This window comes from Caretta caretta, chromosome 4, assembly GCF_965140235.1.
Source record: "Caretta caretta isolate rCarCar2 chromosome 4, rCarCar1.hap1, whole genome shotgun sequence".
Classification (NCBI taxonomy): Eukaryota; Metazoa; Chordata; order Testudines; family Cheloniidae; genus Caretta; species Caretta caretta.
This window is the reverse complement of record NC_134209.1, coordinates 103420399-103439619: the sequence shown is the minus strand read 5'-3', so window position 1 is coordinate 103439619 and position 19221 is coordinate 103420399. Positions and strand designations below refer to the sequence as shown.

The window sequence follows — 19221 nt, the reverse complement described above, 5'->3', positions numbered from 1 at the left end:
TTTTAGCATGTACTTAAGTCCCACTGACTTAAGTGTCACTATGTATTGATTAGTTAGACATTGGAAGGGGGGGGGGAAACAAGCACAATGGAAGTTATGACTAAAGAGAAATAGTTTTGTAAATATTATTAAGGGCCTGATTGTGCCTTCCCCATACACCCAAAACTCCCATTAAAGTCAGTGGAAGATTTGGGTACATAAGAAATGCAGGATCTGCACTAAGAAGCACACGCGGACAGTGAAGATGAATGATGAACAATATATTGTATTTCAAAAAAAGTTCTGACCTTGTCTGAGCAATGGGTGTAAGAAGCAAACATGATAGATTCTCAGATTCTGCCAAGATGCCTTTAAGCTTTCAATGAAACATTCAACTCTCAGACTTGTTTCCTCATCAAGATTTTTTTTAATGACAATCTAAAGCCATGATGAAGAAAAATCTGGCTTTCCTCAACAGAAAAAATCTGCAGGAATGACTTGTTCAAGATTCTAAAAAGCTGTTACACATGAAGAGTTTTAAAAAAGTGTAAAAAAATCCAATGCCATTTTCCTTTAAACTGAAGTTAGACAAAAGTCATGAGTAGGTTTGGAAAAATACAGATATTCAGGGCTACTGCACAATTAGTGAACCACAAACAAACTGATTCATAGTTTAATTGTATTTTTAAGCATCTTACAGTTTCTAATGCTTGATTTCTCCCCCCCACCTAGGAAATCTGTTACTATTTGTCCCTTTCCTGGAAAACTAATTTGTTTTTCAGACCCATCCATTTGATCTAATACAGAAGTTTCTGTTATGTCCAAGACCACGCTCCTACTCAGAAGATTACAGAATCCCTAAGCTTGATAGCTAAGGAATCCTTTATGGGAGAAGAGAGGGATAACACTTAGTATACTTTAAAATAAATCACTTATCTAATGTTAAAAAATAAACTTCCTTCTTGTACTTTTTTAATTACACATGTGGGAAATTACGTTATATTATATATTATACACACACACGTAGTAGTAGTAGAGAGTTTGGGGTTTTCTAATTGATACTGACCATCAGAAGCTTGTTAACCTGTAAAAATGTAAAGATAAAACTGGACTTCAGTTATAGAATTTAACAGTCTGAGTCCAAGTTTTCAAGTCTGCTAAACAAAACAAATAGCTAGAGGAACCTGGGAGTCTACATCTGTCCAACAGACAACTGAATATAGATTGGAATGGTTCCACTAAATGATATTTTCAGACTTACACCTCTTGAGCCCAGCCATTATCTGTTATTATGCTAACAACTCTGCCTGTGTATCTACTAAATAAGTTGCTGTTTTCGATATGTTTGAATTGCTATATGAAGGAGAGGACATAGCTCATAAATGGCTCCAGACACCTCATGGTTTTCCTGTAAAGAATGATCTATTAGCCATAAAAATTAACAATATGGTACATCATGCTCTATGTCAGCAGTGAGTTAGTTTGCCAGGTCTGCATCAACTAAAGTCTAACAATAACTCAAATTCTGGATTCCAGCCAATGGAAGGAAGAATAACAAAAAAAAAAAAAAAAAAATCAGGAAAAATGTCAAAAGGCCTAGAGATTGCTCCTGCATCTTTCTCATAGGGCAGCACATGGCATTAGGCTATTTTTAAATCTGAGCTATATTACTTTTACAGTGGTTTAAAACAGGTAGCATCCATTGGTTAGCTTACTATACAAGTTGTTGATGATCGACTAAGCATGATTTTTTGGCAATGGCTGTCAGTGCTACCATATGGAAATACTCTCAGCAGGACTGGCAGAATTAATTAGACTCTAAGGTCCTGTCCTTGGATTCTGTCCATTGTATGGTTTTCTTCTCTAATCTCCTCTGGGCATATTAAACAATTATCACTCCATGATGTACTAGCCAGCAGCGGTTGCTAGTAAGCACTTTTAAAACAGTTTTCACCTCATCAGATGAAGGCTCTTCTGCAGCAAAGAGCTTCTACCTCCTGTGTCTGCTTATGGTAAACAGACACAGCTGTCTCCTTCTATTAATTTCCAGTATTTTCTCATTTCCCCTTCCATCTCCTCCAACAATGTTCACAAAACCATTTTGTTTAACATTTTTGACCTGTCTTCTTTGTATGAAGAATCTGCCATGAGCAACTTCTCCATTACTTCATAATTTTGTAGAATGGTGTTTTATCCATTGTGTGGCTTTCACCAAATATGTAATTTATAAAATATATAATTCAGAAAAATGTATTTTTAAACATGAACATCATCATGCCAGTTGATGGATGCAAGCTTATATTACCCCAGTGGTTCTCGAACTGTGGCTTGGGACCCCGTTTTAATGGGGTCGTCAGGGCTGGTGTTAGACTTGCTGGGGCCCAGGGTCAAAGCCCAAGCCTGAGCCCCCGACTCTGGGCAGCAAGGCTTGGGCTTCAGCTTCAGCCCTGGGCAGTGGGGCTGGGGCTTCGGCTTCAGCCCTGGGCGGCGGGGCTGGGGCTTTGGGGCTTGGGCTTGGGCTTCAGCCCTGGGTGGCGGGGCTGAAGCCAGTTGGCTTTGGCTCTCCTATCCCCTCAGGGCGGTGTGGCTTGGGTGGGCTCAGGCTTCAGTCCCTCGTGCTGGGGTCGTGTAGTAATTTTTGTTGTCAGAAGGGGGTCGCAGTCCAATGAAGTTTGTAAATCTCTGTATTACCCCAAATATTGTGTGATCTTAATAAGGTAAAACAAACAGACTGTAGCTAACCTATGCTTTGTATTTATAAAAAGAAGTAATTCCAGATTATATTCTATAATAATATATCCATTCACCACCTTTAAAAGGATACCATCCATTTGAATGCTCTGAAAGTGACTAAGTATTAAATCTAGTTCCTGATGCCCCCTCTTCCCCATTCCACAAACCTAGGCATAGTGGACAGGGCCAGGGACACAGTTTGGAGCAGGAGTAGCATGGTATGACTCAGGTCGGGCCTGTGGTGGAGTTTCTGGGCAGCTCTGCAGCCCAGAGGCAGCCATAATACTTACAGAGGCCCCTGTATCATGATCAATGGAAATGGAGTCAGAGTGCCCATGTTCCCTGCAGGGGCTGTTATTGACACGACAACAAGGGAACAGGGAATGAGTGGAGTTAGGCTGGAAGCAACTCAACCACATGAACAAAGCAGTGCACAAGATTTAATAATGTTCCACTTCTTCAACTTAACCTGCTCTATTCAGCTTCACTCTTTGCTAACAAGAGAGCCCTCAAGCTTGTGAGGGTGCAAAGATGGCCACTTAAGCCATTCCCATCTCCTGGCTGCAAGATCCGTAGTGCACCTCTTACAGATATGACACAGAATTTCACCCATGGAATACAACCTGGACAAAGGAAGAAAATTGTTTCTTCCCTAACTTCTCTCAGGGTTAGTCATCTGAGGTTTTATTTTTAACTCTAGAAGGAACAAGGATTTTGATCAACAGTGTGATTTTCAAGTGTGTTTTTTGTTGTTTGTTTTTTAAAGACATACATGCTTTTGGAGAACTTCCTACAGTTTTGACTGGACTCTCTCTGGCCTGTGCTGATTGGCTATTTGCACCAACCCTTCCCTTTCCCCTCCCTCACAGTCTCTTCACTTTAGCATCACTACACATCATCTACTCCCCTGGCCTTTCCCCCACACCCCTTTCCCTTTTCTTTTCTTTCTATTGACTGATTCCTTGCTAAATAAACTCCATCCCCCATGCCCCTCCACAAAAAATATTGTGGAACTCACACTATACTTGCTGCCATCACAGTATTCACTCTGTTTATAAGAATCTTGTATGTTCTACCCTTTTCCCCATCCTATGGATGTCCTGTCTACTTACATTGTAAGCTGTTCAGGGCAGGGAACCATCTACTGTTGTTTGTACAGTGCCTAGCACAATGGGACTACACTCTTGGATCTTAGGCATTATCATACTAAACCTGTTTAATAATAAAGTATTTTGGAGATATGCACAGTTCATAAAGAAGAAGAAGAGCTTGCACTTCTTGCAAGGTTTCTTAACATTTGATTGGCTTATATCTCAAAAATCACCTGGCCCAGAAACTCCAAGTTTGTTTTAATCTGTTGACATTGGCACTAATTTAATTACTCTCACCATTAAAACTTTATACCCTATTTCCAGTCTGAATTTGTCTAGCTTTAACTTCCAGCCATTGGATTGTGTTGTATCTTTCTCAGCTTGATTGAAGAGCCAATTATTAAATATTTGTTCCCCAGTAGATACTTATAGACAGTAATCAAGTCAACCCTTTTAACCTTCTCTTTGTTAAGCTAAATAGATGGAGCTCTTTGGTCTATCACTATAAGGCAAGTTTTCTAGTCTTTTAATTATTCTTAAAAAGAAAAGGAGTACTTGTGGCACCTTAGAGACTAACAAATTTATTTGAGCATAAGCTTTCGTGAGCTACAAAAGCTTATGCTCAAATAAATCTGTTAGTCTCTAAGGTGCCACAAGTACTCCTTTTCTTTTTGCGGATACAGACTAACATGGCTGCTACTCTGAAACCTTAATTATTCTTGTGTCTCTTCTCTGAATCCTCTCCAATTTACCAACATCCTTCTTGAATTGTGGGCACCAGAACTAGACACAATATTCCAGTAGTGGTTGCACTAATGCCAAATAGAGAGGTAAAAATAATAACCTCTCTACTCCTACTCAAGATTCCCCTGTTAATGCATTCCAGGATCGCAATAGCTCCTTTGACCACTGCGTCACACTGTGGGAGCTCATGTTCAGTTAATTATCCACAATGAACCCCAAATCTTTTTCAGAGTCACTGCTTCCCAGGATAAAGTCCCCCATCCTATAAGTATGCTCTACATTCTTTGTTCCTAGATGAATCCATTTACATTAAAATGTATTAAAACATTAAAATGTGGTGATTAATAAGATCAGATTTTCCAACAGAGTCCACGAAGAGCTGAGCAGTTCAGCCAGAATCAATGTGCCATTATAATACCCCATGATAGTACCTGTATGGAACTACTGAAATGCATTATGAGGTCATTATAATACTCACATGATTCCAGGGTTCCATTAGAATACCTACATGAATACACAGACCATATGTGTGTAACTGAATAGTCCTGTGGGTATTATAAGATCTGCATGGATACATATAGCTTGAATGAATGATGTTAGAATTTCTGACCTCCAGATCAGTCAGCATGGCAGCTAGCTGAAGCCTCAACTTATGGGTTTCTTAACCCACAAAACCCCCATAGCATGTAAAATTTATGTCCAGAACTGCAGATAATAAAGTTTTATAGTGCTGTTCTGTTTTACTCAGTGACTCCATGGCGCTCTGATGGTAATACTAAATTATTAGTTAGCTATATAGTTATAGTTATTGAGTTAGCTATATAGTGAAGGCAAGGCCTATGGATTTTCAAAAGCACCTAAGTGACTTAGAGGCCTAAGGCCCATTTTCAAAATGAAATGGGATTTAGGCTCCTAACACCCAGATCCTCAAAGGTATGTCAATGGGAATTAGGTGGCTAAATACTTTGAAGATCTGAGCCTCAGTTACTTTTTTAAAACGGGACTTTGATGCATTTGAAAATTTCACCCCATATCAATACTGCACAGATGTCTAGATCAATACATCTCTTTTAGAAAACTACAATGGACATCAGAGGTAACATGGTATTGTAACAGAGCTGATTTTTAAAATCTAAGAAAATTCTCAACAAAATAATTATGTTGGAGTTAAAGTTGAAACTAGGCATCTATAACACCAGAAAGCCAAGAAATTCTGTGTTAAGGTTACACTTAAATAGCAGTACATCAAAGAGTACTATGGAACTTTCAGAGCATGGTAGTAAGGTCCACATGGCCAGTTAGTGCATGGAAAGCTAGTTCACTGTACATTCATATCCTGGTTTGCCATGCATTAAGTCTCCATGTAGACAAGCCCTTACACTTCTGAATCTAGCACTGACTGTGAGGTGCGTGTTCTATTATGTAGGACTACAGCAATTTGGATGATATTACATACTTACCCAACAAAAAGGAGTTAAAGTACAATTATTGTCAGAAAAGTGACAGATTATTACTTAAAATTGCTTCTTGTTTGAATTCAGTCTCATATCTGCATACTTTACAAACAAAAATAAGTTTTTAATGGCTCTTTACTCTTGTTAGAAATACAGAGACAATACAGCTAAGAAAGAGTAATCTGGAGGCTATCTGGATTTGCACTTCAACAGAATTTACTAAATTCAAGATACAGAACTACTATAACAGGGTGCTCTGCCCTTTTCAGAGCCAGGGATCATATCACATCACTATGTTGCACTGTAACAAACTGTAGAAAAAATACAATCTGTATGGAATTAGTATTGACTGTCAGCCAGGCAAATAGCCTGAGTTTAGTACAATAGGCAGAAACTGGGTTATTTTTTATGTTGCTCCAGCTACCAGAGGTCAAGTTTATAATACGTACATTTTCAAACTGACTGATGTTTTAGAATCTGTCATTTAGAAACGTTATTCATGTGTATTTGGAACCAATTGCTAAATTCATTTAACAGAACCACATTTCATTGTCCTTAAATTCTATTCATTTGTTTGCGGTTAATAAATTCTCAATACTTAAAATAAACAAACAAACAAAGATCCAAAAGCAGTTAAAACAGGAGTTGGCAAACTTTTTGGTCCAAGGGCCACATCTGGGTATGGAAATTGTATGGTGACCATGAATGCTCATGAAATTGGGGGTTGGGGTGCAGAAGGGGGTGAGGGATCCAGCTGTGGGTGTGGGCTCTGGAGTGGGGCCAGAAATGAGGAGTTCAGGGTGCGGGAGAGGGCTCTGGCAGGGGGTTGGGGTGCAGGTTCCGGCTGGGGGTGCGGGCTTTGGAGTGCAGGAGGGTGCTCTGGGCTGGGACTGAGGGGTTCGGAGGGTGGGACAGGGATCAGGACTGGGGCAGGGGGTTGGGGCACGGGAGGGGGTCGGAAGTGTAGGCTCCGGGCAGTGCTTACCTCAAGCAGCTCCTGGAAGCAGCGGCACATCCCACTCCTGGATCCTACACGGAGGCCCGACCAGGTGGCTCTGTGTGCTGCCCCGTCTGCAGGGCGCTGCCCTGTCTGCAGGGCGCTGCCCCTGCAGTTCCCATTGGCTATGGTTGCCAGCCAATGGGAGTTGCGGGGGCAATGTGTGGAGCCCCCTGGCTGCCCCTCTGCATAGGAGCTGGAGTGGGAACATGCTGCTGCTTCTGGGAGCCGCGCAGAGCCACAGAGCGGCATGGCATGCACTGGAGCGTTGGAGCGGGGCAAGCCCCGGACCCTGCTCCCCAGCAGAAGCTCAAGGGCCAGATTAAAACATCTGAAGGGCTGCATGCGGCCCCCAGGCCACAGTTTGCTCACCCCTGAGTTAGAAAGCCATTCCTTCTATGTTCTAAAGACTACAGAGCACTGGGACTTATCATCTGGGAATTCACTACTAAATAAAACTATGTTTTCAATCTTGAACAACTGTACAGAGAAGAAAAGTACCATGTACTACCTTTCCTTGTAATTTCAGGCATAAGGTAACATAGACTCACATAAACTATTATTAAACAAACATATATCTATATAACAAATGCCTTCTGTATAATGGCATCATATAGGTGGCATTTATTTGTTTAGATCTTTAAATTTATTCATGGTGGTGGGGAATGTAAATCACAAAATATTCCCTTTTTAAAATCACTTTATGATCTGGATTATTATGAATGTCCATGCACACAAAAAAAGTTTTGCTCAAGATGTTATTACCCTTAGAACAGAATGTGACTATTGCAAGGGAAAATCATTTGTCATTGATATTTTCTTGCTTTATATAATATATATTCTAACTTAATATATAATCCATCCTACTAAATTGTGTCTGGAAATAAGCAACCTACTGACAACACGTCAAATGTTATCAGTCTACTATTACAGGCTTTCTTGTTAGAGGCCATTTTATATCTAATAAACCATATAGGATGTCAATGGCAAACAGGTGAGGTATATGACTTGAAGTGTGATTTCAAAGCAATTTGAAATCCTGAAAACATTACATCATCTAGTCCCTCTCCCAGCCAATGCAGAAAATGTTCACATAAGTGATGTATTCACTGCCAACCTGGCTTAAGGTCTAAAGAAGAATTAAATATGTTATAGTCGTTCAAATTCCTTCTTTCCACAACTGGTTCTGGTAAATGTATTGTGTTCCTCATTTTTCTCAAAGACCTCCTTCAAAGATGATTTATGCCATTATTGGCTCTGTCACTGTGTAATGAAAATAAGCTGAGAAAATGAAGCTTCAGATGACTGACAGAATTTTGCCTCAAGAGTAGGAAAAAAGAACCTGACTTCAGTTTTCTGAAGAATCAGGAGACATCAACATTTATTGTTAGAGATAGGCACAAGCCACAAACTTGGGTTCTGGATCTGAATTTCTCAACATCTCATCACTGCCAAAAAAGCTTTATTATGCATTCTACCCTTTTATAAAATAGCTTTGAAAGGGCTGAAATTTTTGTTTCACATAGTGACTTAGAAGTGACAGAGTTAAATAATTACTTCTGTGGGGAAACAATAATGGGGACAGAAATTGGAAATTTCCAGTCACGTTGTTTCAGTGTCATTTTCCCAATTGGGAAGAGGAGGTGTTCTTTGCCCTTCTATGGAGAAGGGAAGTATGACTTTACAAACTTACAAACATCCTGAGATCCATTGGGAAAATTCTGATTCAGGACCAGTCGGGCTAAACATTTTTAATTCCTGTATTAGATAATTGTATATTAATCCTATAATAAGCTGTACTTCCTCTTTATCCAAATTCTTATCCTATCTGTGATTATATGATTCCATTAGAAAGGAGACTAGCATGCTCTATTATGTCCAGAGCATTGTTTCTGCAATCTCTAGAGCTACAAAATTTCTGTTAACCCAATGGGGCTTGAGGAATGCATTTGTCAAGGCTGAATCCCCACGCTGTCACTCTGAGTGCAGAAGGTGGGGGCAAGCAAGGATTCTAAAAATTAATACTTGACACTCCAGGCTTGTATTAAGCTCCCAAGGTTACAGCTTTTCTCTGACCTTGGCTTGGTAAACATTGCCACCACCCAAATGCAAAAAAACCCCTTAGACCCAGGAAGGAGCACTTGGGAATTCCTCCCTGTGGGGTACCCTCAAGCCCTCCCTCCCCCCTGCCCCGGGGAAGAGCTGAGAGAGAAAACAAAGGAAAGTAGCTGTTGCCACAAGCTAATCAAACAGCATATGCACAAACCAATTAGGACACCAAAAATCCAATCCTATTCTTAAAAAAGGTAAATTTTATTAAAAACAAAAAGAAAGAAACTACATCTGGAATTTAGGCTTTTTGCTAGATTTTAAAAGAGCAATTCCCAGAATCAAGCACCCAAAATAGCTTTCTTGGGGGTTCAGCTTAAAAGTTACAAGGAAACAAAAGCATCTGGAGTCAGCAGAGAGGAGTCCACAAGCCAATAAGAAATAAAAGAAATAACCCTAATCCCATCTTTTTAGACATTCCCTAATTTTACTTACATATCTGAGGCTCCAGATAAGTAGGTTCAAGGTATGAATTGATAATCTATAATCATACCTGGTTTACAGCTGGTTTCAGCATTACTGCTCTGTGTCCCTGCAGCCCAGAGAAACAACAAACAAAAGGAAAGTTTCTTTCCCAATTTTAAAAAGTTCTACCTTCTCATTGGCTCTTTTGGTCAGGTGCCCACTCCTTATCTTTTACCTGTGGGTTTGTTAACCTTTTACAGGTAAAGCAAACAGAGAACAGACCAAGAGGGATTTTACAGCTAACTGGCTGGCTGGGTGTCCATTAAAGGGAACTACTCCCCCGCCCTTCATGTATCACAGCATTTTTAACCACTGAAAAGTAGTTTTCCTCAAAAGTTTGATACAGTTTAGAAATATATGGAGCCCTATGCAAGCGGTCTGATTGCAGACATTAAACTGTAACTTAGGTTAACAATTCAGCCCACATGTGGTGCTCCATCAGTGAAAGGGCTGTCAGACAATTAGGTCACATTCTTTCTGTTCCCATCAGATGCAAACACACGTGTCTAAGAGTTCAAAATTTTCTTTCATGAACATTTTCTAATATTTTCTTCAAATTCACTATTTTGTGTATATATCTGACAGTAAACTCATTCACTATAATGTTTGCAAAAAGTGAACACAAAAGGGGTATAAACACAGCCAAAGTAGATTCGACATTTTGATTTGGGAAAATATTCACAAAACACATGCTTTAATCCAGGCTAGTGTAATTTTAAAAGGATCTTTGTGATTCAAATATTAATACGCAATTTAGTATTCTGAAAATATTGCATGATAACTGCCAATCCACCTAATATAATTAGGAAAATACTTCATTTATTTCATTCACAGATAGTTTATAAATTTGAAAAAGTAGCTACTTTAAGAAATGGAACAAAGATGGCCTTTCACAAAGTGCACATATTACTTATGAGCTTTACTATACTTAATATTATTTTTGAAGACTTTCTGATTTATGTACATCTGCTCTGAACTTTCCCATGTTTATCTTTTCGTGCCTAGTTTCCTCTTGCCACTCCCATGCCTTCTTTGTTTTATCATTTCAAGTTTAGTCATATCACAACTTGTGTTTTATATTTTCTTATAGCTGGAAACCCTGATCTTGCAAAAACTTTATGCACTGTGAATAGTCCCATCGACTTTAACGTGACTACTCACACTGCAGTAAATTAAGCATGTGTATAAATCTTTAAGGGATTTGAACCACAGAATGAAAATGTTGATGTTTATGAAAAAAATATGCACTAAGCATATTCTGACATAAAAACAAAGAGTAACTGAATGATAAAAGACCAGCACGTGTACAGCAACAACCTAATTCCAATGCATATGAAAACCCTCAACTGCTTTCTCAAGAGAGTAAAAATACAAAGGGTAGGCCTGAATCTCCACTGCTTAGCACTTTGTTTAATCAATTAGACATGTGTAAATGAGAGTACCTGTGTGGTTTGGTGTGTGCAGTGTAGTTGTAGTCGTGTCAGTCCCCGGATATTAGAGAGACAAGGTGGGTGGGGTAATATTTTTTAATGGACCAACTTCTATTGGTGAGAGAGTCAAGCTTTTGAGCAACACAGAGCTCTTCTTCGGGCCTGGGAAAGGAACTCCCAGCAAAATGCAAGGTATAACACAGGGCTAGGCAACCTATGGCCCATGTGCCAAAGGCGGCATGCGAGCTGATTTTCAGTGGCACTCACACTGCCCGGGTCCTGGCCACCGATCCGGGGGGCTCTGCGTTTTAATTTAATTTTAAATGAAGCTTCTTAAACATTTTAAAAACCTTATTTACTTTACATACAACAATAGTTTAGTTATATATTAAAGACTTATAGAAAGAGACCTTCTAAAAACATTAAAATGTATTACTGGCACGCAAAACCTTAAATTAGCGTGAATAAATGAAGACTTGGCACACCACTTCTGAAAGGTTGCTGACCCCTGGTGTAACAGATTGTTGAACATAAATAGTTAGCACATACTGTAAGGGATCATTCAAGGTAGAGTGGCCCATTAATATCTGTAAGCGTGTAGGCGGGTGTAACTCTCCCTCGCTGTCAGTCTCTGAGGGAGGCCATGCCGCTTTGCTGACACGCTCTTGAAACCGCAGCCTAAGTAAAGGGGGAAGTTAGTGGTCTCCAGCTCCAACCCTTAGGCAGGGTAGTGCCGCAAATAGTTCAGGGGCCCAGACCCTCAGCCAGGGCGGGCCACCACACAGTCTATGGCTTGAACCCTTAGGCAGGGTAGCTGCAAGTGGTTCGGGGGGAGGGGGGGGCAGGCCCTCAGCCAGGGCAGGGCACCAAACAAACAGTCTAGAACACAGGTAGAGGTTAGGCACCCAGCAAACAGTTTAGGGGGCTGGCAGAGGTGAACACCACCCTAGTTTTTCATCCTGGCTCTGGTGGGCAACAGACAAAGGAGCTCTCTTGGCCTAAGGAGGGGGAATACTGCCACCCCAAGGGGGGTGAGGGTGGCAGAGGTAGGAGGATGCAGGCCCTCCCGACTCCACTGCGTCCCAGGCCAGAGCCCTAACAGTGGCAAAGTGGTCTTGCCACTGGGTCAGCAGGGAATGTTGGAATGCTGCCTCCCCTCCCCAGCTCTGTCTCCCCTGCTGCAGGGGGGAGGGGAGGGGAGGAGAGGGAGGGAGGGGCTGGCATCTCCACTTGCCCCCCAGCACCCCACTTTTTTGACAAAAGTGGGCATCTGTCCCATTTGCTCTTGCCAACTGATCAAGGCAGCAAAAGCAAACAGGACAAATGCCCACTTTTGAGGGGAGAAAAAGAAACCCAGGAGGGAAGGGACAGGGCTTAAAAAAGGGACTGTCCCAGCCAACAAGAGACGTATGGTCACCTAAGCCTAGTGGGCAGGCAGTCCAGATCAGCAGTCAAGAGTTTATACGAAGGTCCAAAAGCCAGGAGATCCAATACGAGGGGAAGAAACTTGGGGAAGTTAAGTATGAAGCTGACTGCGAAGAGTTACAAAAGGACCTCACTAAACTGGATGACTGAACAACAAAATGGCAGATGAAATTCAATGTTGATAACTGTAAAGTAATGCACATTGGAAAAGTAATCCCAACTAAACATAAAAGATGATTGAGTCTAAATTAGCTGTTACCTCTCAAGAAAGAGATCTTGGACTCGTGGATAGTTCTCTGAAAACATCTACCCAATGTAGAGCGGTAGTCAAAAAAAAGCTATGCAATTATGAAATAGCAGACAAGGAGTTATTTGCCATGAAGGCTCCATGTGAGAATTGGCAACACTGCCTGGGGGGGGCCAAACATCCCATCCTAGTTTTAACTGACCATAAGAATCTAGAATATCTATGATCTGCCGAAGCACTGAATAAGCATCAGTTGTGTTGGGCCCTATTCTTTTCAAGATTCGATTTCATAATCATGTATAATCCAGGCAACATGAATGGCTAGGCTGATGCCCTCTGACGAAAAGGGGAATACTATTCAGAACCCACTAACCCCAAAGAACCGCCACCTTACACATTAAAACCACATGATTTAATTTGTGGGTCTGTAGCCTCGGACTTCCTTACCATGCTTTGAGCAGCTCTCCCTAATAATCCAACACCACTATCCCTGGGTCAATAACCTCCTCTATATCAATGGCTCCCTATCCATCCCCAAGGGTTTTCCAAGACTGGAAGCACTGTGCATACATCGTGATACCCCTTAGGCAGGTGACTTTGGGCAATCCAAGACTCTGAGTTGTAGCCCACTTGTTCTGGTGGCCACAAATGCAAGGTGACATTTGGTCCTACATCAGGTCCTGCAATATCTGTGCTTGCACAAAACTCCTCTAGAGCAGGACTTTTGGCCTCCTGATGCCAACCTGGGACGCTTTCCTGGCCCTGGTCACATATTACCCTTGATTTTTATAGTGGAACTACCCGAATCTGAAGGCCTAACACCATACTAACTATCATGGACCAACTCACCAAAACAGCCAATTTTGTACCATGCACACGTGGAAACTACTGCATGCCTTCTAGTCACACATATCTTCCACCTCCATGGCCTCCCAAAACATCTTACCACAGACTGTGGCTTCCAAGTCATATCCAGGTTCTGGAAGGATGAGTTTTCCCTCCAAGATGTCCAGATCATGCATCCACCACACATTACCCTCATATGGATGGCCAATCAGAAAAGGTCAACCAGGTGCTTGAACAATAGATTGACAAATAGGTAGGAGTGATGACTGTGTATTAGATATATAAGTAAAGCATGGCTAGAATGCAAAGCCTATAGGCTGAGGCCTGTAAGATTTTAGTTTAGCCATAGTAGGTTGTAGGCTTAAGAATGCTTGACATGAGTGGTTTCAGAGTAGCAACAATGGACTGTAGCCCACGAAAGCTTATGCTCTAATAGATTTGTTAGTCTCTAAGGTGCCACAAGTACTTCTGTTCTTTTTGACATGAGTGGGTAACTTAGGAATAACCATATGCCAGGTAGGTTAGAAGATTACTGTAAAAGATGAGCCAATAGGTGATGTTATGGAAAAATAAACCGCAATGTACTGTCCAAGACCACAAGACGCCTGATTGTAACATCATGGAATGTCCTGTTCTGATTGCAGGTTACCATGGACACATGTTGTGTGTAGATGCTAATGAGAATAAGAGGAACTAAGATAACCTATGAAAAATGGGGCACCCAAATATTCATGGGGTGTGGAAGTACAGATAAGGACAAGAGGGTTGAAACTCTAATGCGTGTGCACAGGGTGTTAAGCATGGTCGGAAAAACAGTATAAAAGAGGTTCCCTGGTTGGGTAAAAGTGGGAAAACCCCAAGGGAAGACCTACGGGAAACCCCAGCAGGAACCACCTCTACCCCTGGTTCAAGTTCAAGACCATGAGACATATCTCGTCCACGACAGCCTGGACCCCCAAATGCATAGAGGGCCCCTGTACTATCTGATCGATTGGGATAGTTATGGACCTGAAGAATTCTCTTGGGAGCCAGCTCATCATGTGCACACCCCTGCAAAAGTATGGACCTTCCACAGGAATCACACAGAGAAGTCTGACCCCGTGGATTACCCTAGGAGATGGGGTTGCATCAGGCACCACCAGTCTTGATCCTAGGCCTGGGCAGCTGCCAAGCAGGAGCCTTACTCTGTATATCATCATGTTGCAAGAACTGATGTGGGAACTGCTGCTAATATCTCCCACTCACACACCAGAAGCTACACCTGCTGATTCAGTGGGGTCAGATGACTAACAGCAGATGGCTGATTGGACACTACTGATCATAAAGCTTCCTATTCCTGTCCCATCCCTTTTCTGAGCAACTAGTTGCTAGGCTTGTTGCTGCCCAGACTGCTGAGACCAAGTCCCCACCTCCCTGCCTTGTTCCTTTTCCCCATATTTGTCCCTATTCCTGTGACCACACCTTGTTCCCCATTGCTGATTCAAGCTGTGACCCTTGGCATGACTTCTGAGTCCCCCTTTGACCTTTGGTGTGACCATGACCTGACCCTACTCCTGACTCTCACCAGTAGGTCAGAGAGCTCTCATTATGGGCCCTAACACCTATCATAGTCAAAATGCAGTTTTCTGTTAGTCCCCTGGACAGACCCTGACTAGATTACAGGCACTCCTCACATCCAGCTTGGTGACTAATCAGGCCATTCTTACTTGGTCTATGAGCACTGGGATTAGGGGTAGCAATTTTTGCATGGTAATTTTATTTAGGGCACAGTAGTCCATGCATAGCCTTAAGGATCCATCCTTCTTTTTAATGAAAATGACAGGGGCTCTGACTGGGGAGGTGAGTGTCGGATAAAACCCTTTTAAAAATTCTCATGGATACATTCTAATTACAGAATTCCACTGAACAAACTGAAATTACCACCGTTTCTCCTTTCTGTTTCATAAAGCAAACTGTTTGTTTTTTAGTCGCTAGGAACAAATACAGTATCAAATTTCAAAGCTATAATTAGTTTCAAAAATAATTATAAATTCAATTTACTTTCCAATACCTGGCTGAAAGGTTATCTTTTTAACTACCTCCTTTAATTACAGTTGTGTAGTGTTTATAAAGTGTCAGAATTTTAATGAGAGTTTGCTTTCAAGAGTTCATAGAATTCCATTACCCCTTTCCTTTACTAACCCTTTTTGTACTAAATTTAATCTCACGCAGGTCACACTAACAATAGTCACAATAGACTCAACTAACTCTGCTGCCCCCATCAGCCTGGGAAATTCATCAATGCTACAAACTACTGACCTTACCCTAAACCCATTTGATTGCAGGCCAGTTGGCTTAACTTTTCTTGCCACTCATCAGCACAAACATGGTAGTCAGTAGCTGACCTGTGAATAGTCAGGAATGCCAAAGAGCTTGTGTTTTTAGATAGGGTCACTGCAAAGAAAAAGAAAAGTAACTTAAGTATTTCTTCAGCTAGTTGGTATGCTGTTTGTTACATTGTAAATATAAGAATACTTTCAAAAGTGTCTTTGAGTAATGCAAGATCCAGTTATTTTTTATCTCCTCTATACTTTATGAAGATTTAATTCAAGAAGGAGGCAGCAGTGCCCATCAGACTCTAGGTAGTCCTAGACAAGACAGTACATAAGATAACAAACAAGAGAGACATCCTGAAGTTTAGATCAAACCGAACCACTTCAATTCATCATTTGTTTATATGGGGCCAGACTGACAGCCTAACTCATGTTGAGTAGTACCTTACTCCACAAGTAGTCCAACTGAAATCTATGAGACCACTTGTGGAATAAGGTGCTACTCAATATAAGAACAGTATCAGAATCTGGCCCTTGATAAATTTATATTGCTCCTATTATGACTATATCAGGTGTGTTTATAGAAATGAAGAACAATCAATAGCTATTGACCACAAAAAAGACCATCCTCTGCCATTATCATCATCTCTTTCCCCAACCTGCTTATTGGCTTAATGTCTGCCTTTGTTTTGATCCTGCACAAGAAAGCTTCCAAATGGCCAAAAATGCACTGAGGTAAACTTAGGTGCCCTATAGTACTACAGTTTGTGACAGGAACTCTTGACAGAAGGTTTTTTGTGTGCATTTTTCACCAAATACATATTGTTTTTATTTAGACTTTGTACTTCTCACTTATTCTTGAATTTCATTCATCCGAACTCACTTAGTTATTAAGCATTTTTCATTCATACTACACTGCCTTTACCTCTCTATAAGAAAATTATATATTAATCTTTGATTCCTCCTTCTCGATACTTCTAACTCATGTTTATAGGACTTTTTGTCTCCACTGCCTAAGTAATTTTGATGGATGTGTGCACAATGTATTTTCTCAGCAGTATGAATAAAGAATATTTGTTTCTCTAAACAACAGGATATCTTTCTGTTTTACACTAAAAATGTCATAAAACATCCGATTTCTTCGTGGTACCGTATTACCTTCACACAGAGAAATAGATTAGCTTCAGATAGCATCACATATACAGTGCAGCCAATTGCTGTCTGGTGGAGTTCGGGTATATGGGCCAGGACACCACAACACACACACACATCCTGCTTCCTTCAGATATTGCTATTGCTTATGTGGGACTCACATAATTCTTACTCAAACAGCCATGCTTTGAGAATTCTTATTTTAATAACACATAAAAGCATGAGGCCTTTTTATGGATGCTGGTACTGCAGGTGGGTAATAGCCAGATTTCTCTGCTGACTGTCCCCTTTCTCACTTCCAGTACATTCAAAATGGAGCTGCCAGGCTTATTTTCTTCTCAGCACCATTGAAGTCAATGGGAATTCTGACATGAAGTTCAATGAGTACAGGATCAAAGCCCTAGTCATTCTGCCAGGGTCATTTCTATACTTCAGTTTCTTCATTGCCTCTCTGCCTTCTTTTACAGCAGTCTCAAGACTCTACTCCTCACTTCAGAAGCTCTCCACATTTCCATTCAGTCAACATCACTTCTCTCATCTTATCTCCTCCTGCACCTTGCAGTATCCACACATTTGTCATCTAACCCTCTCTCTTTCTCCCTTGCCCACTGTACAGTTTGTACTGACTTTCATGCTTTCCTGGAACAGGCTCCTAGTCCAAGTTCTTCCAGCCCCACTTTGGAAAAATGTTAAAAAAACTCAACTATTTCATGACATTTACCATCCACAACATTACTTCCATCCAGTAGCACAGATGAGACTTACCACAGTTCCATTCGTCTGAGTTGTCCATGCAGTCTAGCTGCCCATCACACCACACTTCACGTGGCACACAATCATGACTGGCACATTCAAGCTCATCTGCCTTGCAAAATGCTGCCAAGACAAACACAAATATTAAGATGATGATCTTAAAAACGGCAATCATAAAAATGCACACTAGGATATGATTGGGTAAAGGCATAGGGACAAGTTCAGAGCAGGTTTATGGAGCAGGGGGATAGAGTCAGCAGGCAGAAAATCTGTTCGGGGTGGGGAGGAGGACTTAGCTGGAGGGGATCCGTGGTAGGCCAGCAAACCTCAAAGGTGGGAAGTAGTGTCTGGAAATAGCATGGCCAGGGTACATGATTCAGTGCATCCTACCTACCAAGTTTCAACTATGATCCTACCACTATAGCATTGGAGTCCCTCACAAACTTTAGATGGAAACTTTTGTTTCTCACTTTTTGCTGGACTGCACTAATCCTAATCCAGACAGTTATTCTGTGTTGATTAGACATTCATCCTTTACCCTAAGGCCTGGTCTACACTACGAGTTTATGTCGGATTTAGCAGCATTAAATCCGAATTAACCCTGCACCCATCCACACAACAAAGCCATTTTTTCAACATAAAGGGCTCTTAAAACCGATTTCTGTACTCTTCCCCAACGAGGGGATTAGCGCTGAAATTGACATCGCCGTTTCGAATTAGTGTTAGTGTGGGCGCAATTCGAAGGTATTGGCCTCCCACAGCGCAATCATTGTGACCGCTCTGGACAGCACTCTGAACTAGGATGCACTGGCCAGGTGTACAGGAAAAGTGCCGGGAACTTTTGAATCTCATTTCCTGTTTGGCCAGGCGAGCTCATCAGCACAGGTGACCATGCAGTCCCAGAATCGAAAAAGAGCTCCAGCATGGACCGAACGGGAGGTACTGGATCTGATCGCTGTATGGGGAGAGGAATCTGTGCTATCAGAACTACGTTCCAAAAGACAAAATGCCAAAAAATCTCAGAGGCCATGAGGGACAGATGCTACATCAGGGACGCAACACAGTGCCGCGTGAAACTTAAGGAGCTCAGACAAGCATACCAGAAAACCAAAGAATCAAACGGACGCTCCGTGACAGAACCCCAGACATGCCGCTTCTACACTGAGCTGCATGCAATTCTAGGGGGGGCCGCCACCACTACCCCACCCCTGTCCGTGGACTCTGAGGATGGGATACTCTCCACCATGGCTGAGGATTTTGAAGATGGGGAAGATGAGGAGGAGGACGAGCTTGGGGAGAGCACACAGCACACCGTTTTCCCCGACAGCCAGGATCTTTTTATCATCCTGACTGAAATACCCTCCCAACCCAACGAAGCCAGAGAAAGGACCTCTGGTGAGTGTACCTTTTTAAATATAATATATGTTATAAAAGCAAGGTTTTTTTAATGATTAAGTAGCCCTGAGGACTTGGGATGCATTTGT

At 41.6% G+C, this 19221-nt stretch overlaps 1 protein-coding gene across 5 annotated transcripts in view; it reads right to left on the bottom strand.

Annotated features, from left to right (window-relative positions):
* The window catches only part of CORIN (corin, serine peptidase), a 331431-nt gene that overhangs the window by 29235 nt on the left and 282975 nt on the right, over window positions 1-19221 (bottom strand). For all 5 annotated transcript variants that reach the window (XM_075127943.1, XM_075127945.1, XM_075127946.1 and 2 more), the window contains 2 exons: window positions 17750-17860; window positions 15824-15953 (listed from right to left, as the gene is read on the bottom strand). In XM_075127943.1, the coding sequence (XP_074984044.1) occupies window positions 15824-15953; window positions 17750-17860 (241 nt within the window). The remainder of the gene's footprint in view (window positions 1-15823; window positions 15954-17749; window positions 17861-19221) is intronic.